Below are 21,604 nucleotides of genomic sequence, written 5' to 3' on the forward strand. Positions count from 1 at the left end.
GCGGTATTGTAGAGAAATGATTCCATGGAAGGTGGAGGCAGTGAGAGTAGATACATAAGAAATACCGGTTTTGTCTTTAAAGTACTTCATAAATTTGTTTTGAATATTAAATATTTACACAAACATATATCTTCTCTTCAAGACCGTTGAAATAAATCCAACCTTCTAGTCCTATTTAAAATTCTCAACTCTCTCTTTGATGCGTCTGAACTATTGAGCTCGATAAAATTAAATACTCCAACTAGAAACTTCAGACAAAACTTACTCTTTCATACCGATAACCATAGAACTAACTTTGGTTTTCATTCCCCTATGCCCAGAATTCTTAGGTCTGCCAACAAACATACCAGTCTTGATTTCTTTGATAACAAGTTGTCTTCTTTCAAACGATCACTGAATCAAATTCAATTATAAACACCTCTCTCCCGCTTCCACTCCCATCAAGTCTACTATATACCATTGTGTCTTTCTACTTTATGTCCTAATATGTCCTTAACAATGCCTATTGGGTGTATATATAAATAAATATACACACACATAAAAGATAAACAATTAATTTAAAAAAATGCGAAACTTCAGGATTACCATTTGTTTTTTTTTTATTGTTCTTTACATTTATATTTTATTTTTGACATGCAGTAAGAATTTTTAATCCATGGCATGCATCAACCTGGATCATCATCATCAGTTATCTGGATGGTTTTTGTTACATAAATACCTTCCAGATGATCAGTGATCGGTCTTATGCTTCAGGTTCTGGTTGAGGATCAATGAACTATTGCAGTTTAGAACTGTCTTCAAATCGAAGTTTATGTTTACCAAGCCAGAAATCGAACCTTGGATCTCTAACGTGTTGGAAGAACGCGTCTATCACTTTGGGGTGTGGTGGTAGGCGCGCGCACTCAATTAGCGCAGAGTAGCTATCGAGTCGAAAACACTCATCCAGGTTCTGGCTGTATTTCACAAACATAACTGTATTTTTTATTCTCCCGGACAGGTACGAAATCAACGGGCTAGCACATTTACTATCTAAAAACCCGAATGAGTTAATATTAGTACAATTTCAAACTTTTTAACAGCTGCTAAAAATGGATTTTTTTCGTGAATTTGTGATTAAACCTGATCGAATATTGAATCTAAAAACATGAAATTTAAAAGTTCGCCGAGTGGTGTAGTGGTTGACATGTTTGCCTACCATGCAAGAGGCCTCGGGCTTGATAAATATTTCATTTACCGACATGGTTGAAATGAAATATTTATTTTAAAAACTGTGTTTTTACACTAGAATATTTCGTAGTTTTCGGACTAGCACCTGATGTGCAAGACTGATCATCTTTCCTTCATGCATAATAACAAAAATGATTAAGATACATTACGATTAGTGTATCAATGCAGTGCACTATGCACCATTAGCTGCCTAAAGGGAATGATGATGACGATGATTATTTTTGTCTTCGTTATGCAGGGTGCTTTGCTATCTCCCTAGTTTGAATAGGCTTGTGTGACGAGAGAATTAGTCGCAGAAGGACGGGGTGGCGTCGATATGTGCAGGCAGTTAGGAAGTTTGTGTGTCAAGTACTCCCAGTTGCAAACATAGCGTCGATGCAGCGTTGCCAACCCTAACGGTAGATCTACCGATTTTGGGTGAAATCTACCGATCTACGAATTTGATCGAGACTCAACCAATTTTTATAATTTCCGTTTCTTCCAAAGATTTTTTAAAACTATTTATTCGTCCCCAACATAGGCGAACCACTTACAAACGAATAAACCAAATACTGACTTTTTCTGTTTGAACAGAAAGCTACTTTTTTGGCCATCTGTTCTTCTTCTTTTTCTTCTGCAGCCTTATTCTCTCCACTGCTGGATGGCGGCCTCTTCCAAACGTCTCCATTCCTTCCCATCACCCGCTTTCATCATCCACGTTTTACCGGCAATAGAGACAATGTCATCGACCCATCTTTTCTGTGGCCTTCCAACACTTCTTTTGTTTGCCCATGGTCTCCACTTTATTATTCTGGGTGTCCACCTGCCATCATTTTGTCTCGCCAAGTGCCCTGCCCACTGCCATTTCAATTTCGCTGCACGATCCATGATATCCACGACTCGGCGCTTTGGCGCCTTATTTCTTCATTTCTTATTCTGTCTCTTAGACATACACCGAGCATCTGTCTTTCCATGGATCGTTGCGAGCATTTTAATTTCTAGCTATTTTTTTGTGTTATAGACATGGCCATCTGTAAATTATTATAAATACTACTTATCCTTCGGTCGTACATAATACATACGTTGATTGGTTAGTACGTAAATAATGATTCCCGGTGATTTTTTAAGTTGATGAATTAAAATCATGTCATTTCTCTTCATTATTTCATGATTTCTACTTTATTTAATGGAATGTCAGTAGATCATTTAATATTAATGAAAAGTTTCATTTTTGTCATTTCAATATATTCTATGAAGGCAAAGAGCAACAGAATACAAGAAAGCAAATATATTAAAACAACAGAGATAATATTGCTTAGGTATAAAATGTCATTTAAGTTTTATTCCAATTCGAGCCTAAATTTTTTACTAGTTGTTTCAAAACAGGGTGTGTGTGTGTGAGTGAGAGAAGGTGGGTGGGAGGGTGTATATGTGTGTGCGCGAGTGAGAGTCATGAAAAAAGATATAAGTGAGAATAATTGGTTTAAAATTTAAATTTTCTTCGGAATATTATTTTTGAATGATGTTGCAGAGTCTAGTTAAATGTTGATGTCGAAAGTATCTTTTAGATTGTACAAAGTACTAGGCAGGTTTTGTCACCTGTAACTATTTTCTGCTCTAATTAAGTAACATGTTTCGGAGATTAGTAGTTATTATTTTATCAGTAAGTTTAAAATAAAAATAAACGTTCAAGTTTACGAAATCGAATCTCGAAGTCTCCGTGTGTCAGGCGAACGTCAGCCACTAGTCCAAGGGGCTGCTATTTGGTTTGTTTTTAAAAAATCCGCTTGCGTGTTAAGCGAAATTTCGTAATGAAAAAGGAAGGGAAATTTCAATACATCCCTCGTTTTCCGCACCACCCCCGCCCATGAGACAATGAATCTACCAAAAGCTACCGATTTTTTTTTCTGTACGAATATCTACCGATTTTCGCATGATAGATGTTGACAACGCTGTGCGGACGTATAAACAGCGCGTCAGAAAACAGGATCACCCGACTTTACTTTTTTGAAGTAGGAAATCGGGCTGTAACAGTCGATTCTGAACGATATGGCCTCCTGAGATTCTTTTTTTTAAAGTTATCTCAAAGCCGAAGTTTATAAACTTCATTCAAGGAACTTACGAAACCCGAAGGAGGTAATCCGCACGGAAATTCTCGTATACCCCAAGAAATTCTCAAGAGAGTTGTGTGACGCTGCAGAGATCTCTTGCAGGGATGTTTAGACAGTGACAAGCACCACGTGCCTAGCGTTATTTAACTCTTGAATCATCAGAACATTCCAAAGTTCAGACATTTGAAAAAAACAATCTAGATTCATACGATTAAATTATTCCTTTTCCATGACTTATAAAAAACTATAGTATGATTTAATCCTGTTATAGCCAAATCAATAAAAAAATATAAATATTCCAGTCATATAACTTGCGTGCACTCCCTCTTACTGTCAAAAACCAACTGATTGAAATAATTTCTTCTTGTGTTTTTGTCTTTTTCACACAAACACCGGCCACGGAACAGCGTCTCTGTCTTTCTTGTTATAAGCTCTATTCTTATGCTCTTCCTTATAGAGAAAATTGATTTATTGTGGTATTGTCATCACTTTCTTTTTTGTGTTAAAATCCAGCATATTTATCTAAATTTTACTTTCAAAATCCGATGTGAAAATGTCCATTTGCTGATTACAAAAAATACAATTTTATCATTTGAATTAATAAGATAAATATATTTATACTTGATACTTGATATATCAAGTCTTGTAAAAATACAAGTCTACATAAAAATGTAGACGATAAATAAACGTTAGGTGGATAAATAAAAACCTTTTCGGGATACGAAAAATTTCTTTTGATTTCAGAAATCAAAAAAAAATTCTTGTATCCCAGACACACCAGAGTTAAGATAAAAGTTCAAAATTTAAGATTTCAGAAATCAAAAGAAATTTATCGTATCCCGAAAAGCTTTTTATTTATCCACCTGCAAAACTAAGGAGGTAGCAATGCCGCACACTATAATCCGATTTGTTCTATAGTTTTAATCAAAAGGTGTATAATACTTTGTATTTTGATTAAGTGCAGTGAAACCATAGTGTAAAACACAGTTGGTGTGAATTTTTCGAGAGGTATTCTGAAGACTTCATCATGCAGTTGCCCTCTCCCAAACGTTTAGGAATTGGATCAGGAGCTGCCTTGGTTATTGGAATAATATTTGGTTGGATGGCCTTTCCTAAAATTCTTCACAGTCAAATATCAAAGGTAAATAATATTGAGATTATTACTAAGGAGAATCTAATTAGTATTATTCTAGATTTAATAGTTTCAAGGTAGTTTGCTTAACTTTTCAAATCAAAATTCAGTCACAATGGTTGGTTGGAAAATATTTGAAGGCTCCATAAAAAACCATCAAAACTCGAGAATCAAACTGATACGAAGTGGCGGCTTTAATTTTGTTTCTGTATAAAAAGTATTATTTAACATATTTTTTAAGTGGTTGTGTTATTCTAGCAGTGTTTGAACGAAAGGCTTTGCGAATTAATACATCTTGGAGTGATTTAAACTATTCTTTTCTGCAGTTAATAAGCTTATTTTAAAAATTACATTAAAGGTGAAATCAAAATCAAAATTTATTTTTGCAATATGTCTAACCTCTGTCAAGTGTGTAAAAAGCCGGTCACGGCCGGAGCGTATTATACGTGTTCAGTGTGCAAAGGTGCAAATCATTCCGTGTGCGGAGTTTTGCCAGAGGCTGCTTACAAAAGATTATCTATCGAACGTCGTGGTAAGGTAAAGTGCACTGACTGTATTTCTGGTATCGCTCGGGACACATCGCTCGGAACTGATAACGAGCAATTATCAGGGGTTATCAACAATTCGGAGGCGAAGACTATACTCGCTGAAATTATAAATATTCGTATGGAATTGACCGAACTACGGCATGAAAGAGAGCGTGTCATTTATAAATGACAAATTTGATGCCATGGAGGCTAACGTTCTTGTAGCCGACGTCATAGTCCTTTATTTTATTATTGTATGTTCGTATAAATGTTTCAATTATTATTTTACTTGTATTTAATATATAACCTAGTATGTATGAGTCTGCGAGGCTAATTCCGTGCCTAACCGGCCGCTGCCGTATAAAGGACGAATTGAGCGGGAGCGTGTCAAGCTAGCGGCCCTTTCACGTCCGCTCTAGTCGGCGCTCGATTGTGCAATGAAGGGACGGAGGCGGGGGTCGGGGCTTATACGTTGGCTAGGGGGCGCCTATTTACGTTGGCCGCTCGGGAGAATACTTGACAGGAGTGGGGGGCCGGCACCATTCCCATACCTAAGTTAACCGTAGGGTCAGATTTTGTAATCTTGTATAAATATGTGCACATGTGAGAAATAAAGACATCGATCGAAAACAGTAAACACTCTCTTTTAACTCTACTCTGCCCGATTACTTCGCCACTTCGTCTTCAGATCTTCACTGCATCTTTCCTGGACTCAGCCGAATCCAGAAGCGGATTTACAACCTGCTAGCCGCCACTGTCAGCCGACAGTATTTGGAATAAATATTCATACCTACGGGCTACTGATACCTATCGCAGCTCGCAGTAGAATACCAGCGCCTTGCCGAGATTTTTACAGTCTCACAATTCTTTATACGAGGCGGAAACGCGTCTCGTACAGTTCTATTGCAAGAGGAAAAACTAATAAGTTAGATGGCATGCAAGGGAATCTTGAGGAATTACAAAAACAAAAACAGCTCAATGGCCACGACGGAACAATATCAAAATTCAAGGAATCACTCATAAAACCGGAGAAGACATATTGGAAATTGTTAATAAAATTACCAAAACTGTTCATTTTCCCCTTGAAAAATGCGACATAGACTACTTCTCCAGACTGCCGTCTCAACCTAATAAGCCGAAACTTATAGTAGTCAGATTCTTAAGGCAGATGACCAGAGATGGATTTTTGGCCGTCGTCAAGAAACGCCGGGGTTTGACTACTTCAGATATTGGCTTACAAGGGACTGCGGAACCAATGTATTGTAATGAACACCTTACATCTTTAAAGAAGAAACTCCTTTTTGAAAGCAAAAACACAGCGCGACAGAAAGGGCACGATTTCTGCTGGACCCGGAATGGAAACATCTTCATAAGACGCAACACTACATCCCCGGTGATCAAAATATTTAACACTAGTGACCTCGACAAGTTTCGCACCGAATAACCTTATTAATTCACATTTCAATTTCATTTTTTTTTGTATTATCTCTATATTTTATATTCCTCTCGCTCCCCTATTCTACCTCTACAAAACCCCTGTCATCCTTCCTTTCCCCCACCCTGTCATCAATACAGATGTTTACTTTGCGTTAGGTATTTTGAGTTTGGTAAATATAGGTACCTGTATTATTTTTGAAACACACAATGTGTCATTTAATTTTTATTATTTTGATTCTTTTATTTTAATACTTATCTATATTATCTTTAGATTATTTGTCTTCGATAGTTGTAATTTACTTACAATTTTTTTCCTTTTTCAACGTTTGTTTATCCCTGCGCATATTCCTCAATCTGTTGCATTTGATTACCGCGCTGCATTACAAGCTTATTATTTCTCTTTTAAACGCATGGAATATCAGTGTATCTCTTACTCTTTCTCTGGCATCGTAATTTATATATACTATTCTAACTCACTCAATAACTCGTGCAATTCGAACACGCTACATCTCCGTCAATATTACTATCGCATAGTTTTTATAACATTTGATTATTAAAATGTTAACAGTCAATTATCTAGCGCTTAAAAAATCAATATCAATAGACTAATAATTGTAAACGCAAGTATGTTTTTTGTACTTTACTCGATAAACTTAAAGTGTTTCGCATTTTTTATATTCAATGACAGTAAAAGTACTACTTACGTCTGTTTTGATTTGGTGGATTGTTTACGCACACTTTTACTGCTTACAAATACATATTTAATTTTATTTGAGTCAATACATGTACGCCGGGTTATAAATCAGATATTATGCTTATTTAGCAAATTATGTATCATATTATTTTTAACTTTAAAATTTTATATAAATATTCACAAAAAAAACACATGTCCTGTACAGTTTTATTATAATATATATTTAAAACCTTACGCGATTACATTAGTTGTACGTACGCAGAAAAATATTTTATTCATATAACTCTATTTACCGGTACGAGAATATTTATTTCTTTTTTGCTTAACTCACTGTTACAGTTACTTACCTTTTGGGGCTGTATAAAAATACTTGAATTTACTATCTTTAATATTATAATATTTCAACACTCGCAATAAACTTCACGGCATATTATGAAAATTGTAGAAGCATTCGTGGTAGATTAGAAATATTCTACCAGAATCTGTTGTCAAATGATACTTATTGTTTATACGGTATTACAGAGTCCTGACTCTATAGCAGTATTTTAGATGAAGATATCGCTCCTTCCACTCAGTATTGTATACTAAAAGCTGATAGAAAATATGACGATTTTAACCAAACAAGGGGAGGAGGGGTGATGATCATTTGCCAAAAAGATCTTCACCCTCAGGCTAGGGATGAATTAGCATGTTCAGCAGAGAGCATTTGGGTTACCATTCCTGCCTGCAAACTTACCTCTAAGAAGAACATTCATATTGCATGCGTATATCTTCTTCAAGGACGCAATTACGAAACTGCTGTAAATTCTTTTCTTTCTGTTTTAGATAAATTACAAGATCAAAATCCCGAAGACCTGATATTTGTTATGGGAGATTTCAATATGCCAACATTGGATTGGATTCCGCAACCTGATTCGGCTTTTAATTTCTGATACATCATGTAATAAAGCTAGCAGGCATTTAGTAGACACGTTATCATACGCGAAACTTAATCAATTTAACAATATCCGTAATGCAAACGGAAGGCTACTCGACTTAATTATTTCTGATATTGATTGCCGCGTAACGCATTCTGACGCACTTCTTGTCACTGAAGATACTCACCATCCAGCATTACATAAAGACATCGGAATAAAGGTATCTCCCTCTCTAATTATACCGCATAAAGAAATCACTCTTTTTCGTAGGGCGGATTACTCAATCATAAATTCTTATCTACGCGAGGTTGATTGGTCGGTTTTAATCGATGCTGAGTCTATTGATAATTCCGTGAACGCTTTTTATGTAATACTCAAAGATACTATTTTACGGTTTATTCCTAAGCAGTCAATTAAACAAAACCAACATCCCGTTTGGTACTCATCTGCCTTAATCAAGATAATAAAAAATAAACACAACGTTCATAGAAGATGGATTAAATATCAAAACCCACTCGATTACTTAGAATTTTCAATGCTCCGGTCACGTCAAAAAACTCAGCAAAAAGAATGTTACGCGATATACATTGCCAAAGTAGATGGAGAAATTCCAAGTAATACTAAGAAACTCTGGTCATTTGCAAAAAATGTTAACACAAGAGGTAATATACCTCAAACTATGCATTATGGGGAGACATCTGGTACAAGGGGAAAGGACATCTGCGATCTATTCTTAAAATATTTTAAAACATCTTATGAATCACCTAGCAGTAATACTAATGATCAACCTTTTAATATTTCATCTACGCCAAATTTACTTAATGATTACGACTCAATTGGTAATGCAACTTTTGAGATAAAAGAGGTAACGAAATATCTGCTCAACATTAACCCAAACAAGGGAAGTGGAAATGATGAGATTGCTCCTTTTTTTGTTTTTCAATGCGCGCATTCACTGTCACTACCCTTGACTATTATTTTAAATAGATCAATTAACGATAAAACTTTCCCTACAAAATTTAAAGAAGCAATAATAGTACCTATTTTTAAATCTGGATCTAAAAATAATATTCAAAATTACCGTCCCATTTCAATTCTTTCAGTTTTTTCAAAATTATTCGAGCTCATGGTTTATGATAAAATTTATCCAAAAATTCTTGAATTTTTTTTTTTATAAATAACATTTTTTACGGTTTTAGAACAGTGTTACATACTCTAGTTTGACAATCAAAGTAACTTTATATTATGTAGGTTAAAATTAGATTTTTCACTTAATTCTTTTTATACTTTGGAAATAAAATAAATCGTCGTCCATTATTGACGGTTTTCAAATAAAACCACGTTTTACCATATTTTCTTTCTCTTCATATCGACTTTTATCTGTTATTGGAAAATATCACATATTTAGAATACCGATAAAAACATGTTAAATGCATTGAGAAAAATTAGTTGTATTTTTAAAACCAATATGGATATTGTGGAGAAATATTTACATGATTTTTTATATAAAATTGTTAAAAAATGTGTCTTTACAAAAAGTTTGGCCTTGGCGATTGGGACGTTAAGATTCGTGGCGATTTTCAATTCAAATTTTGACGATCACAAACAATGTTCAAAGTTTAACCGAAACGTGACGTATTAGGGGCGAACCCAATACGTTGAACTGTTTTCGCGGGAATTCAAAATTACAAATTTAAAAATATTTTCATGCTTCTAATAAATACATTTTTTTTTTGTTAACTCGACAGCATTTCATATACACTTGTCAATCTAGAATTGTTTTAAAAACGTGATATTTCCTAATTATTGCTTATTATAATCCTTTAGATTATTGTAATGACTTTTTATAATAAAGGCAGTAGTAGTATTTTCATTTGCAAATTTTTAATTAAAATCATTTAATACTAGTAATATTTTGAAATAATTGCAGTTTTGAGGTTACATTTTAAGTAGTTACTTGCTTTAATATTTGGCAGCTTTTATGCTCAATTTTGTTTTGTAAAATTCCATCATTTCTAAAATACTTGTAACCAAGATGTAAACAAAATGGATTTTAGATTTGGGATGAGCATATTAAAGAACAATCAATATATAAAATCACGTGTAAGGGGCCGGGCAGTTGCTCTAAAAAAGTTAAGTTTAAAATTATACACGCAACCTTTTTTAACTTAATACATGTTAAAACAAAACTATTTGCTAATCAACTGGTCTTTATTTACGCAAGACTGTAATAAACAATATTTGTTGATAATAATAAACCACAAAAATAATATTTCCTTAACAAAGTAAGAACATTATGTTGTTTTAAATGTCATTAGTAAAATCGTTGATTGGTATTATATAACGAACAAAAGTTACTTAAAATTTATAGAAATATTTCAGAGTATTAATTTGAGTTATGACTATGTCCAAAAACAACGATAAATCTTTTCCCATATTTCTTTAATTAAGACTCAGGTTACTCTTCAATCAATAATTATAATTTTCTGCTTTTCATCAGAAATTTTAGTAATTTAAAATAAGATCTAGTAAACGAAAAAAGACTTAAAAATAGGTTTTTTTTAAATATTGATCAAGTTGTAGACCCATGGTTGTGTATGAAGCAGAATCCGCATCAAAAATTTGTTCCCTGCTTTTTTTTCACAACTTGATTCCCGTTTTCAAGATGTCGACTAGTTTAAAATCGTAATATTTCGTACAATCGTAAGATCGCATAAATTTACCATAGCAAAACTTAGTCATAACCGGAATCATTTAAATACAAACATTTCGTTTTTGAGAAATGAATATGGATATTTAGGTATTTACAGGGCTTGTGATCTGTCATTGGCTGGTTTAAATGACCACTTTACACACTGTGAAACATTCACCATTCTGCCTATGTTTAGAGATCCACATTTCCCTAGCTCTTCCATCTGTTGACTTTTGTGTAGTTAAATATCTGAAACTTTTATGTTTTCCCTCTCCGTTGCAACAAATTTTGATCTAATTAACTCCCGAGTGAGAAAATCCAGCCTATCTACAAACATTTAGGTATACTCAAAACATTGTAAAAAAAGGTTCCAATTATTAATTTTTTTCTTAATTAATTTTCGTTGGTTATAATTTTTTTAAAAGTTTATTTAAACTATATAAACTAAAAACCAAATTTTTTTTTATTAAAAATAATATGTTCGGTGCTTAATTACAAACAATATTGATGGCTTCAATAAAATTGGAAAATGTTAGTTTTTAAATTGGAAAACATTGGGGTTCCAAAAAGGCCAGTAAATATTCCCTAGAAAGGGGCTTTATTTTTTAATGTATTAACTCGTCCGCGCCTAAGGAGGGCATCTAAGATCCCCACGAGCATATTATTTTTAACAGAACTTTTATTAATCATCACGTTTTTTTAATTTTTTGCATAATCCTTCCCCATAATATATGAAAATAATTAAAATGTTTTTCTGCATAATTTTTTCAATAAAAAATCACATCTATTTTTGATTTTCCCCGGCGCAAACAGCAAACATTACAATTCATCACCCTTCAGTTTGATCATCTTTATTATTTTATTAGTTCGCACATGTGTTTCTTGCTATTTGGTCGCTTATTTCCTGAAATAACCACAAAAATCCAGATTTCGTGCGTCAGGTTGTACATGCATTCCCTATCCCGACTCCCCACTGATTAAGTGACTAAAGATCAGTGTTATTCAACGCGTAGCACCAAGAGGATCACTATGTCATATTTTATTTTAAAAAGTATGAGTTTCGCAAAAAACTCAAAAAATATTATTGTCGTATTTATAAACACTTCCATGACAATCATAATGATGAAATAAGGTATTTTTAAGCAGTATTTATAGCATTTTAGGTGGGGTATTCTTGGTATCTCGTGATCTCTTCCTCGGGATCTCATGTTTTTTTTTCCAGCTTAGGCCCGGAAAGGTTGATTGCGTTTCCAACCAGTGAACGCCAAAGTGGTAAAAATTTAAAAAATAAACTGTAAAAAAAAACTTTTTAGAGTTGATCACGCGAGAGTTAGGTTACAAAACATTGTGTTATTATTAAAAGTAATTTTGTATAAATTATTATGAAAATAAAACTGTGTTATTAGAGTTACACAATTTTTATTCTTGTACACTACTTCAACACTACTACAATTTTGGATGAACACTCTACTCTCTACATATTAATTCTTAGGCTTTATTATTGTACCTTCCACGTATGTACTAAATTTTAAGAAATAAATTATACTAAACGTTCTTTCCCTCATTTATTATTTTTTCATATCTGTACTTTAGATACCTTTTAAATCCATATACAGGGTGTTCTCTAAACCCTGTCACTTGTAAAATAATAAAAACCGTGTAAAACTAATAAAAAAGTTTTATTTTCATAATAGTTTATAATGAAGTGTTACAAAATCAACAATAGTAATTTTATATTATTAATTTCAGCAAATGACTCTCGCCAAGGGTACCGACATTCGAGACATGTGGACGACAATACCATTTGCATTGGAATTTAAAATCTATCTGTTTAATTGTACCAACCCTCACGAGGTCATGAATGGGGCGAAACCGGAACTCAAGGAAATTGGACCTTATTATTACGAGTGAGTCTTTTCTATTTTGCAACACGAGTGTATATTATGCTTAAAATGCAGTGACATCGTCGGCAGAAATTTGAAATGAATTGTTTTGGGGAGGAAACCGAATATTAAACAGAAAACATATTTAATGTCTCTTTGTGGTTAATATTATATCTGTATCTTAAAGCTAAAATGCTGGAAGTCACATTTGGTAAATTGTTCAGGAGAGCTGTAACTAACTAACTAACTAACCATCACGCCATTTCCCCAGAGGGGTAGGCAGAGAGGATAGAACGCCACACCACTCTGTCCTGGCACACTTCCTTTGCTTCCTTCACATTCATACATCTTCTCATGCACGCACGTCGATTATTCCGACTTTTCACATGACCACTTTCAAGAATTTGTTATACTTGATCATGCCATGTCTTTCTCGGCCTTCCTCGACTTCTACAACCAGACACATTTGCATCATAAATCTTTTTAGCCGTTCTTTCATCATTCATTCGCTCCACATGACCGAACCATCGCAAAAGACCTTTCTTAATTTTGTCGATAATGCTTAACTCAGCCTTGCATTTTGCTCTAATTTCGACATTAGGGCACCTATCATACATTGTTTTTCCGCACATTCGCCTGAGGGATCGCATTTCAACAGCATTCAGTCTACTTTCGTCCCTTTTTTTCCAACTCCATGCTTCGCTTCCATACATTAGGGTTGGTACCAGAACTCCATTGTGAACTGCTAATTTAGCCTCTTGCGATAGACACTTATTTGCTACGACAGACTTTAAGGCACCATTAACTCTGTTACCGGCACTAACCCTCCTTTCAATATCCTTGTCCATATTTCCATCTCTAGTAAACATACTACCCAGATATACAAATTCTTAGAGCTGTATGAAGTTATAAAATTGTTTCAAATGAATTTCTCGAAGTAAAAACACAATTTATCGCTGTTTTTATGAATTTATAGGCTTTTGATGAGAATGTTTGAGAAAAAACCATTAAAATGTGGACTATCAAATAACTATGGGACTTCAATATTTTTAGTTCTAACCGTCCGGCCCGCGCCCTAATTTCTACTCGGACTTCAGTATAAAAAGTAATTTAGAATACTGAATGAAAAACAATGTATTTATTAAGTTTTCTTTAGGAAAAAACATTCAATTGCGAGCCATTAATGAAAACATTAATTATTTATGAAAATAACTGGTAAATATAAATTTAATGATATTCAAAGCAATAAAACAGTAATTAAAAGTAAACAGTACGTGAAAAAAAGCAAAGTAAAATAATGAAATTAACAGCAAAAGAAATCACATAGTGGTTAAGTATGGTTGATTATGACAATAAGACTTAATCTTGCGCAAAATTCCTCGCTGCGTCAGAGGTAGTTCGTTATAAAAATTGTGGAATTTATTCGGTATCCACTGCTTTAATACCAGCAAGCCGTTGAATTTAGTTGAAAGCATAAGCGTTATTACTGCACTACTGGTGTTTTAGAAAAAGCTATTTCAGAAGTGGTAAGCCGGAGGACGCCAATGTTTTTAGCATGAATAGAATCTGAATATACGAACAAAATGACATTCATAACTCAATTTTGCAAAGAAATTAACTTCCAGCCTTTCAGCTTTAAGGTATAGATATTAGAATAAATGTTTAAACATTTAAAACATGTTGTAAATAACAATGATTTAATTATGCCCACGTAGAAGGGTATACGTGACTATTTTTTTTCTGTAATTCTACACAAACTTTCAGGAAAAGATCTACTAAGATTTTTTTTTAAACAATGCTTTTTTCACAAAATTCAATGATTCTCAATGGTACCTCGTTGCAATATATAACACCATTTTACGTTAATTTTTTTTGTTGTTTTTATCGTTTGTATGGTATATGTCGGCCTCATGGTGTAATGTTGTACCATGCAAGAGGTCTCGGGTTTGATTTCCGACGTGGTTGATACGAAATATTTATTTAAAAGGGTGTTTTCACACTAGAATATTTCATAGTCTCCTAGACTCCTACCTGAAGCGAAAGACTAATCATCTTACTTCTATTTAACAAAAATGATCAAGATACGCTTTAATTGGTGTACCAATACAGTGCCCTATGCACCAATCGGTGTGGAAAGGAAATGATGATGATGATGTATGGTATATGCCCTTCTACGTGGGCACAATTAGGTCTACAAAAAATGTTTTTTTTTACTTCCATTAATTTTTTCAATTTGTTTCTTACGGCATTTAAAAATTCCTACCATAATTGCTCCTCGATACTTATTGGATTAAAGAATTATATGTTTTGGTATTCATATAAATTTTTCAAACTGTTGATTGAATACTTTTAATTCACAAAGAATAATAATCAGTTTATAATAACGCACGTAGATGGAAAGATCTGTGCTTTCCGAAACTAGTAGTCGTTTAAAATAAACTCAAGAGATCTAAGAACAGAGTATTTTATTGATTGTAATTATATATATTTTATTTAGTACTATCATAAACATGATCGAATATAATATTTACATCTATACTTATTCTAAGATTATTTATCATTATTCTACACTTACTATATTAATTTATTTCATTCAAACTGTTATTTTATATGCACACATTTATTTATTTATTTATTATATATAAGGCCTAAGCCAATTACAACAGTTACATGAAGAAAAATAAATGCAAGAAACCGAACAAAAAGAACATAAAACTATGTAGCAAAGACAAACAAGGGCAATACAATAATAGTATACAATAAATATATTTACACTTTTAATTTTTTGTTTTCTGGCATTTCTTCAAACAACTTACTTTGAGACATTGCTTATAATTTTATTTTCAGTCTCAAATTTTTGCATAGTTTTAAAATTAATTTAATCATATTTTTTCAAACTAATTTAAGGCTTGTTTCACTTTTTGTAAAATGTTTCCCTCGGCACGGGACACCCCAGGGAGGGAAACATTATTTAGTATAAAAAAAACATTGTAAAAGTGGTGTAAAGTGGCCACTTAAACCAGCCATTGACAGGTCATAAGCCCTGTAGATGCCTAGACTTCTATATTACCTTCTCTTAAATGTTCTTCATCTCTGTTGTAATGTGTTAATATGAACAGCTCCCCAAGGAGTTGAATCCAGTCCTTATCTACACAAATTTGGACAAACTCAAAATATTGTTGAATTTACATTAATAAAATGGCAAGTAAATATTTGTCGCAAGAGGCTAAATTAGCAGTTCACAATGGAGTCCTGGTTGTATGAAGCGAAGTATGGACTTGGAAAAACAGGAATAAAAGCCGGCTAAATGCTGTTGAAATGCGATCTCTCAGGGGAATGTGTTGTAAAACTATGTACGATAGATGCGCAAATGTTGAGATCCGTACATTATGTAAGGCCAAGATATAAGCATTATCGACAGAATCAAGAAAAGAGCTATGCGCTGGTTTGGACATGTGGAGCAAATGTAGAGTGAAAAAACGGCTAAGAATATTAACAATGCGAATGTTGATGGATGCAGAAATAGAGGAAGACCGAGAAAGACATGGCATGACCAAATCCCAAAAATACTTGAAGATGGACAGGTTAAAAGCAGGAATAATCAGCGCGCGTGCATGAACGATGTATGAATGTAGAAGAAGCGAGATATGTATGCAAAGATAGAGTGAAATGGCGTTCAATCCTTTGCTTTCCCTTACGGGGAAAGGGCGTGAGGGTTTGTTTGAATAAAATATGACTTCTCAATCCTAGGTGTTTTATACAGAAAGTCACTATTTTAAAGCATCTTGGCATTTAACGATGTAGAATAAAAAAAATCCACCCGTATTCCATATTTTTGAAAAAGCTTACATTTAACATAAATTAAAAAACGTATTTCTTGTTGAAATGATAATACCTGATTTTCAGAATCTAATGCTTTCAGGCAAAAATAAAGCGTCTCATTAAAAATAATAATACTATTTTTATCAAAAAAATCTTTTTTGTTTTACAAAAATCAAGACCACGAATAAAATAATGCTTTTAAAATAATTTATTTCAAGTGGTTTTTACCCTTGACAAATTCCAAGAAATAGCGACTTAAATGAATATATTTTCCTTCTCCAAATCCTTTAAAGGAAGCAAAACAGATCTTTTTACAGCTTTTTTCACTAATCACGAAAATAATACACCCCTTAAATTTAAGCTTACGTTTTAACCTCCCTCGTAAATTTTATACATGGAAGAGATGTACCAAATATGGCATACGTCCCTAATATGAGATGGCGGTGTTTCTCAAAAATTAAGCAAGAATACCCTTTCATAACCCACCGTTTCCACTTCCCTACTGACCGACCAAACCCGACTGACCAAAACATGTTAGTAGCCGCTCGGATGTCAGACGCACCATAAGAGTCAGAAACAGTGATTACGTTTTTGTGCTTTTCCTAAATGATATTTACGTAAGTTTCATTTTATTACTTTTCAATTTTTTTTCAATACAAAATGATTTCATTATGTTATGATTTTTTTTTTTTTTAATATTTGTTTGAATGAATCTTGTTCCTAATATGAAATATCTGGGAGACATTTGTGTGGAGTACTGTTTGAAATAAGAAATATTGTTTCTTGTATGGAGTTTAAGCATAAGTAAATATACTTGTATTTTTTAGGTTGTATCCTGGTTCCAGACTACTTACAAAACAAAACTGGAAGGCTAACAAAAGAAAAGCGATATTTTGAAAAAAGAACACAAAAGAGTGAAAGCCTGCCGTCATTGTCTGGCGCTAGATTAAGAGTTAGGGGGGCGAAAATATTGATTTCATGTGTGATTATTGCATGCAGAATTAAAAGACTATATCATATTAAGAGCACTTTTTTAAAAATACATTTTCTCTGCTGTTTTAGTTGTTGTTATTTTGATTGGCAAACTAATACTTTTTGTTTAAAATTATGTTCGATAACATTATATATTACATAACTATCTTCCCAAAGATTTTAATGTGTAATACCTAATTACAAATTGGTCATAATAAAAGGAAATTCCTTAGCTATTCCATATTCAGTCCATCTCCCTTACATATTGGTAGAGATCTTTACCGAGACTTTGAATTATTTAAGAATATGGAAGTTAGTACAAAAATAATTAATAAATGAGAGGCTGACACTATAATCCACTTAGTTTGATGGATCAACAACCGGTTTCATCGGTTTTGTGATATTGCCAGACTGTTGACGATATCGCGAGAGCGATGAAACCGGTTATTGGTTCATCAAACTGAGTGAATAAAAGTGTCAACCTGTCATTTATTGAAATATTTATTTTATTGATTACAATGATCTGCCATGAAATTTCGTTAACTAATTTATAAGGAAATCTAGGCTAGGAGTTATAATACGTCATTGACTGTTTAATTACAAACTTTGAATTCAGGCAAAAGGACATAAGTTTTATAATTATAAATTGTAAAATCATTACTCGGATTCAATTTAAATAAATAGTTTTAAAAACAAAACATTGTTATAAAATCTAGACGCTTTCTGATGACACCTTATATACCTGCATGGATGTTTGTTTTTAACAAAAATCATCGCCATCCCAGGAAACAATGCGATAGACCCTGCATCCCTAATCTCTTTTGGCATTTCATTAAACATCTTAAGGCTTTATGATACAGCTTATTTTGAGTTAACTGGATTCTTGTTTTGGGGAATCTGAAACCTTCACCTCCTCTCGTAGGATAGCGATGAAATTCGTTATTACGCTGAACATCACACGACTTGTATTCGAGCAATAATTAACTTTTACATATAAATGTTAACACTAAAGTATGTATAATTGCGCTTTGTTTTACCGAAAGCACGCTCAGAAAAAGATTAAGCTTTCACATTTAAACTTAAATAATAAAAACACTTGTATTGTAAAAGAAGACATTTTATTATGAGAAATGGGGGATCAGGTAATGAGTTTGGAAGGAGACAAGAAAAAGATCCTGGAATAAAAAATAAAAAATTAAAATGTTTGAATATTCTAAGGATATAAAATAATAAACTTAGTTTTTCTTCTGACGTTTCTTGGCGGAACTGCATTGTAATTTTAATAAGTAAAAAACGTATATAGTTTTATTCCACTTTTATTTAAAAATTTTATCAGTGGTTAGGTTTCGTCATGACTGACTGGTCTGGTTATTATAATGTATTTTGGTAAAGTATTAAATAAATAAATAAAAAAATCTATAAAGACTTTTTCGTATCGGTGTTTGTATATTTTGTCCTTTATACAACAACGCGTAAGTCATTTTTATTATTTACCAGATTACTAAAAAACTACTTATTTTATTGAAACCTCAACTAAATCACGCCTTCAAATGAAAATGTATTCATAAATTGTCGTCTATTGAAAACTTCCTGTCTAATTCGTCTTCAATTTTCTTTTTTTAAGGAATGACTTGCTAAGCCTTAATTTTAGAGTTTTGTCAGCAGGTGGGAAAGAGACAATATAGAAGGAAGCTATTAAAATACACCACAACACCCAGACCAATTGAAAAAAAAACTTTCCTGGATTTTTTTCTTGTAACTGGAGGGAATCCAACCCGCGACGCTAGTTTGACAGTTGACCGTCTAACCAACTGCAATAATTCAATAAAATGAGTAGTTTTTTTGTCGTCCTGTAAAAAAACAAAGATGACCTACGCGGTGCCGTTAGCCAAGCGATAATTTGTAGTACATACGGTAATAAATATTTTCTAAAGGTATCATTAATCAACTGAAATGCTGGTACTACGACGGAAAAATGTATTTTGTTAACTAAATCGAACTCTGTTCTTTTTGCCACCAAGAATACGATAAATCTATTTTATCAACAGCACAAATCACACTCCATGTCCTATTCTAATGCGTCCTTTCAGCACTTTAGATGTATTCTTGAAGTTATCTGTTGAGTCATGTCAGATAATTTACCGGCATTACATTTTTTATTGTCCCGAGGTAATAGGATATCTCAAGCGCCTTTTTTATTTGACAGCTGTCAATTTTCCCGCGCGCCGCCATCTTGTGGTGTTGCTTGCTACATGGAAATTCTTTATCTGATTTCCAACGAATTCAATCTGAGACTTCAACTTTTTACATTATACAATGTATACATCGCGCTCGGATACTTTTTAAATATTAAACATATTATATGGTACCGCTAGCTTTTATTTTACTTGCAAAAAAATACTTTTCCTTAAAGTCAAGTTCCTCAGTGGCAACATAAGTTTAATATTTAACTTAAATTCAATAATACGTTATGAAATGTATCTAGCAAGTATAGGTTTGCCTTGTTATTTCTTCTAGTGTAATTTTATGCGTCTTTTACCGTTAATTTCAATTTGTATATGATACGTATGTATGTGTTTCTATGTATGTATGTATGAGGGTTTGTATGTGAGTATATTTACCTAATATTATCTATGTATAGGTGTTTATATCCTTTGCATAAGTATGTATGATAAATGAATATTTATGTGTAGTAAGTAGGTACGTATATTTTCTATCCTGACTGTGATTTTTTAATACTATAAGATTTAAATTTGTTGCAACAGAGAGGGGAACTATTTTTGAGAAAAGAATATGAAATTCCAGACATTTACAGGGCAAATGACATATGATTGGCTGTTTTAAGTGGCCACCTTACACATTGTGTAACATTAACCATTCTGCATATGTTCAAACATCCACATTTCCTTAACCCTTCCAACTATTGACTTTTGTAAAGTAAATATGAAACCTTTATCATATGTGATCGCGCCATTTGCCAGTTGGTAGATGAACGCTCGAATTTGTCTGGTTCGCGGATTTGAGTTATCTTTATTTACTTAGCCTCCGAATCCTAATACAATGAATGCAATAACCTATCTTGTACAAGGGTTCTGGCACATTACTGTTCGAAACTTCTCTCGTGGCAAGCAGAATCAGATCCCGTGATCAGGAAGGAGGGGCACTTGACGTAGCTTCTTGATTATTAAATGCAATTACAAGACACAGTGGATAAGATGAATTATTGATCGCAAAAATAACTTATTCGAGATCGCAGTGAGAATATCAAAGAAACATGCGCACACGATAACAGTTCGGTTGTTATTATAGGGCCGCAGACAATATTGGTACCCATGGTAGGAATTGCAACATCTTAACGAGGGTCCAGTAGGTAGCAAAAAAATTGAATGCCTCAACATAGTAAATCTGCTATACACATATAGTTAATGTGGCGTAACCAATGTTGGTGAGATTTATCCGGCTAAACCATTTCACCTACTAGGCAACGGCTGAAAACAATTTTTCAATTTTTATACTTCTTATACGAGTTAGTTGAATCAACAATGGTTTAAGTATGTCTGAATGTTTTTATACGGGGAAATAACGTTTTTTTACAGGGAAATAACGTTTTTATACAGGAAAATAACGTTTTTATACAGGGAAATAACGTTTTTATACAGGGAAAAAATGTTTTTATACAGGGAAATAACGTTTTTATACAGGGAAAAAACGTTTTTATACAGGGAAAAAACGTTTTTATACAGGGAAAAAATGTTTTTATACAGGGAAATAACGTTTGCTTTGTATTAAAATACGTTTTTTTTTTACTAATCTGCATTTAATTAGTTAGTGCGTTTATTTACCGAGCAGTTTCTAGTTTGATCCCAACGAGGTTGACATAAAATATTTCATTTTATTTAATTATACAATCTTCGTAACAGTCGGCGACGGCGGAATAGGGTATTTTCATAAACTGGGGATACGAATTTAAATGTATTCAGTATTTAAAGAATATTTTTACGATTGCGAGCATTTTACTATAAAAATCTGAAACAAATGTTATCATTTATAATTTCCTATTTAAAGTTTGATAGAAATAAAACGGCCCGTAACTGGCCAAAAGGGTTGATGACGTCACGTGTGACTTATAAATCTTACGTTCACTCAAATCCTATACTGAGATACTCCGACGCGGGCGGCTTGTGGCTTTTTGTTTGTTTTTTAAAGTTAAA

General features: G+C 33.1%; 1 protein-coding gene across 1 annotated transcript in view; it reads left to right on the plus strand.

Annotated features, from left to right (window-relative positions):
* The first annotated feature begins 4,344 nt into the window (after positions 1-4,344).
* The window catches only part of LOC148278620 (sensory neuron membrane protein 1-like), a 42,960-nt gene continuing 25,700 nt past the window's right edge, over positions 4,345-21,604 (plus strand). Inside the window, exons 1-2 of the mRNA XM_088231137.1 lie at positions 4,345-4,458; positions 12,466-12,623. Coding sequence (XP_088087263.1) covers positions 4,345-4,458; positions 12,466-12,623 — 272 coding nt within the window. The remainder of the gene's footprint in view (positions 4,459-12,465; positions 12,624-21,604) is intronic.

Source organism: Micrasema longulum, unplaced genomic scaffold (genome assembly GCF_059751315.1).
Source record: "Micrasema longulum isolate JH-2025_06_02 unplaced genomic scaffold, ASM5975131v1 h1tg000853l, whole genome shotgun sequence".
In the NCBI taxonomy this organism is placed as follows: Eukaryota; Metazoa; Arthropoda; class Insecta; order Trichoptera; family Brachycentridae; genus Micrasema; species Micrasema longulum.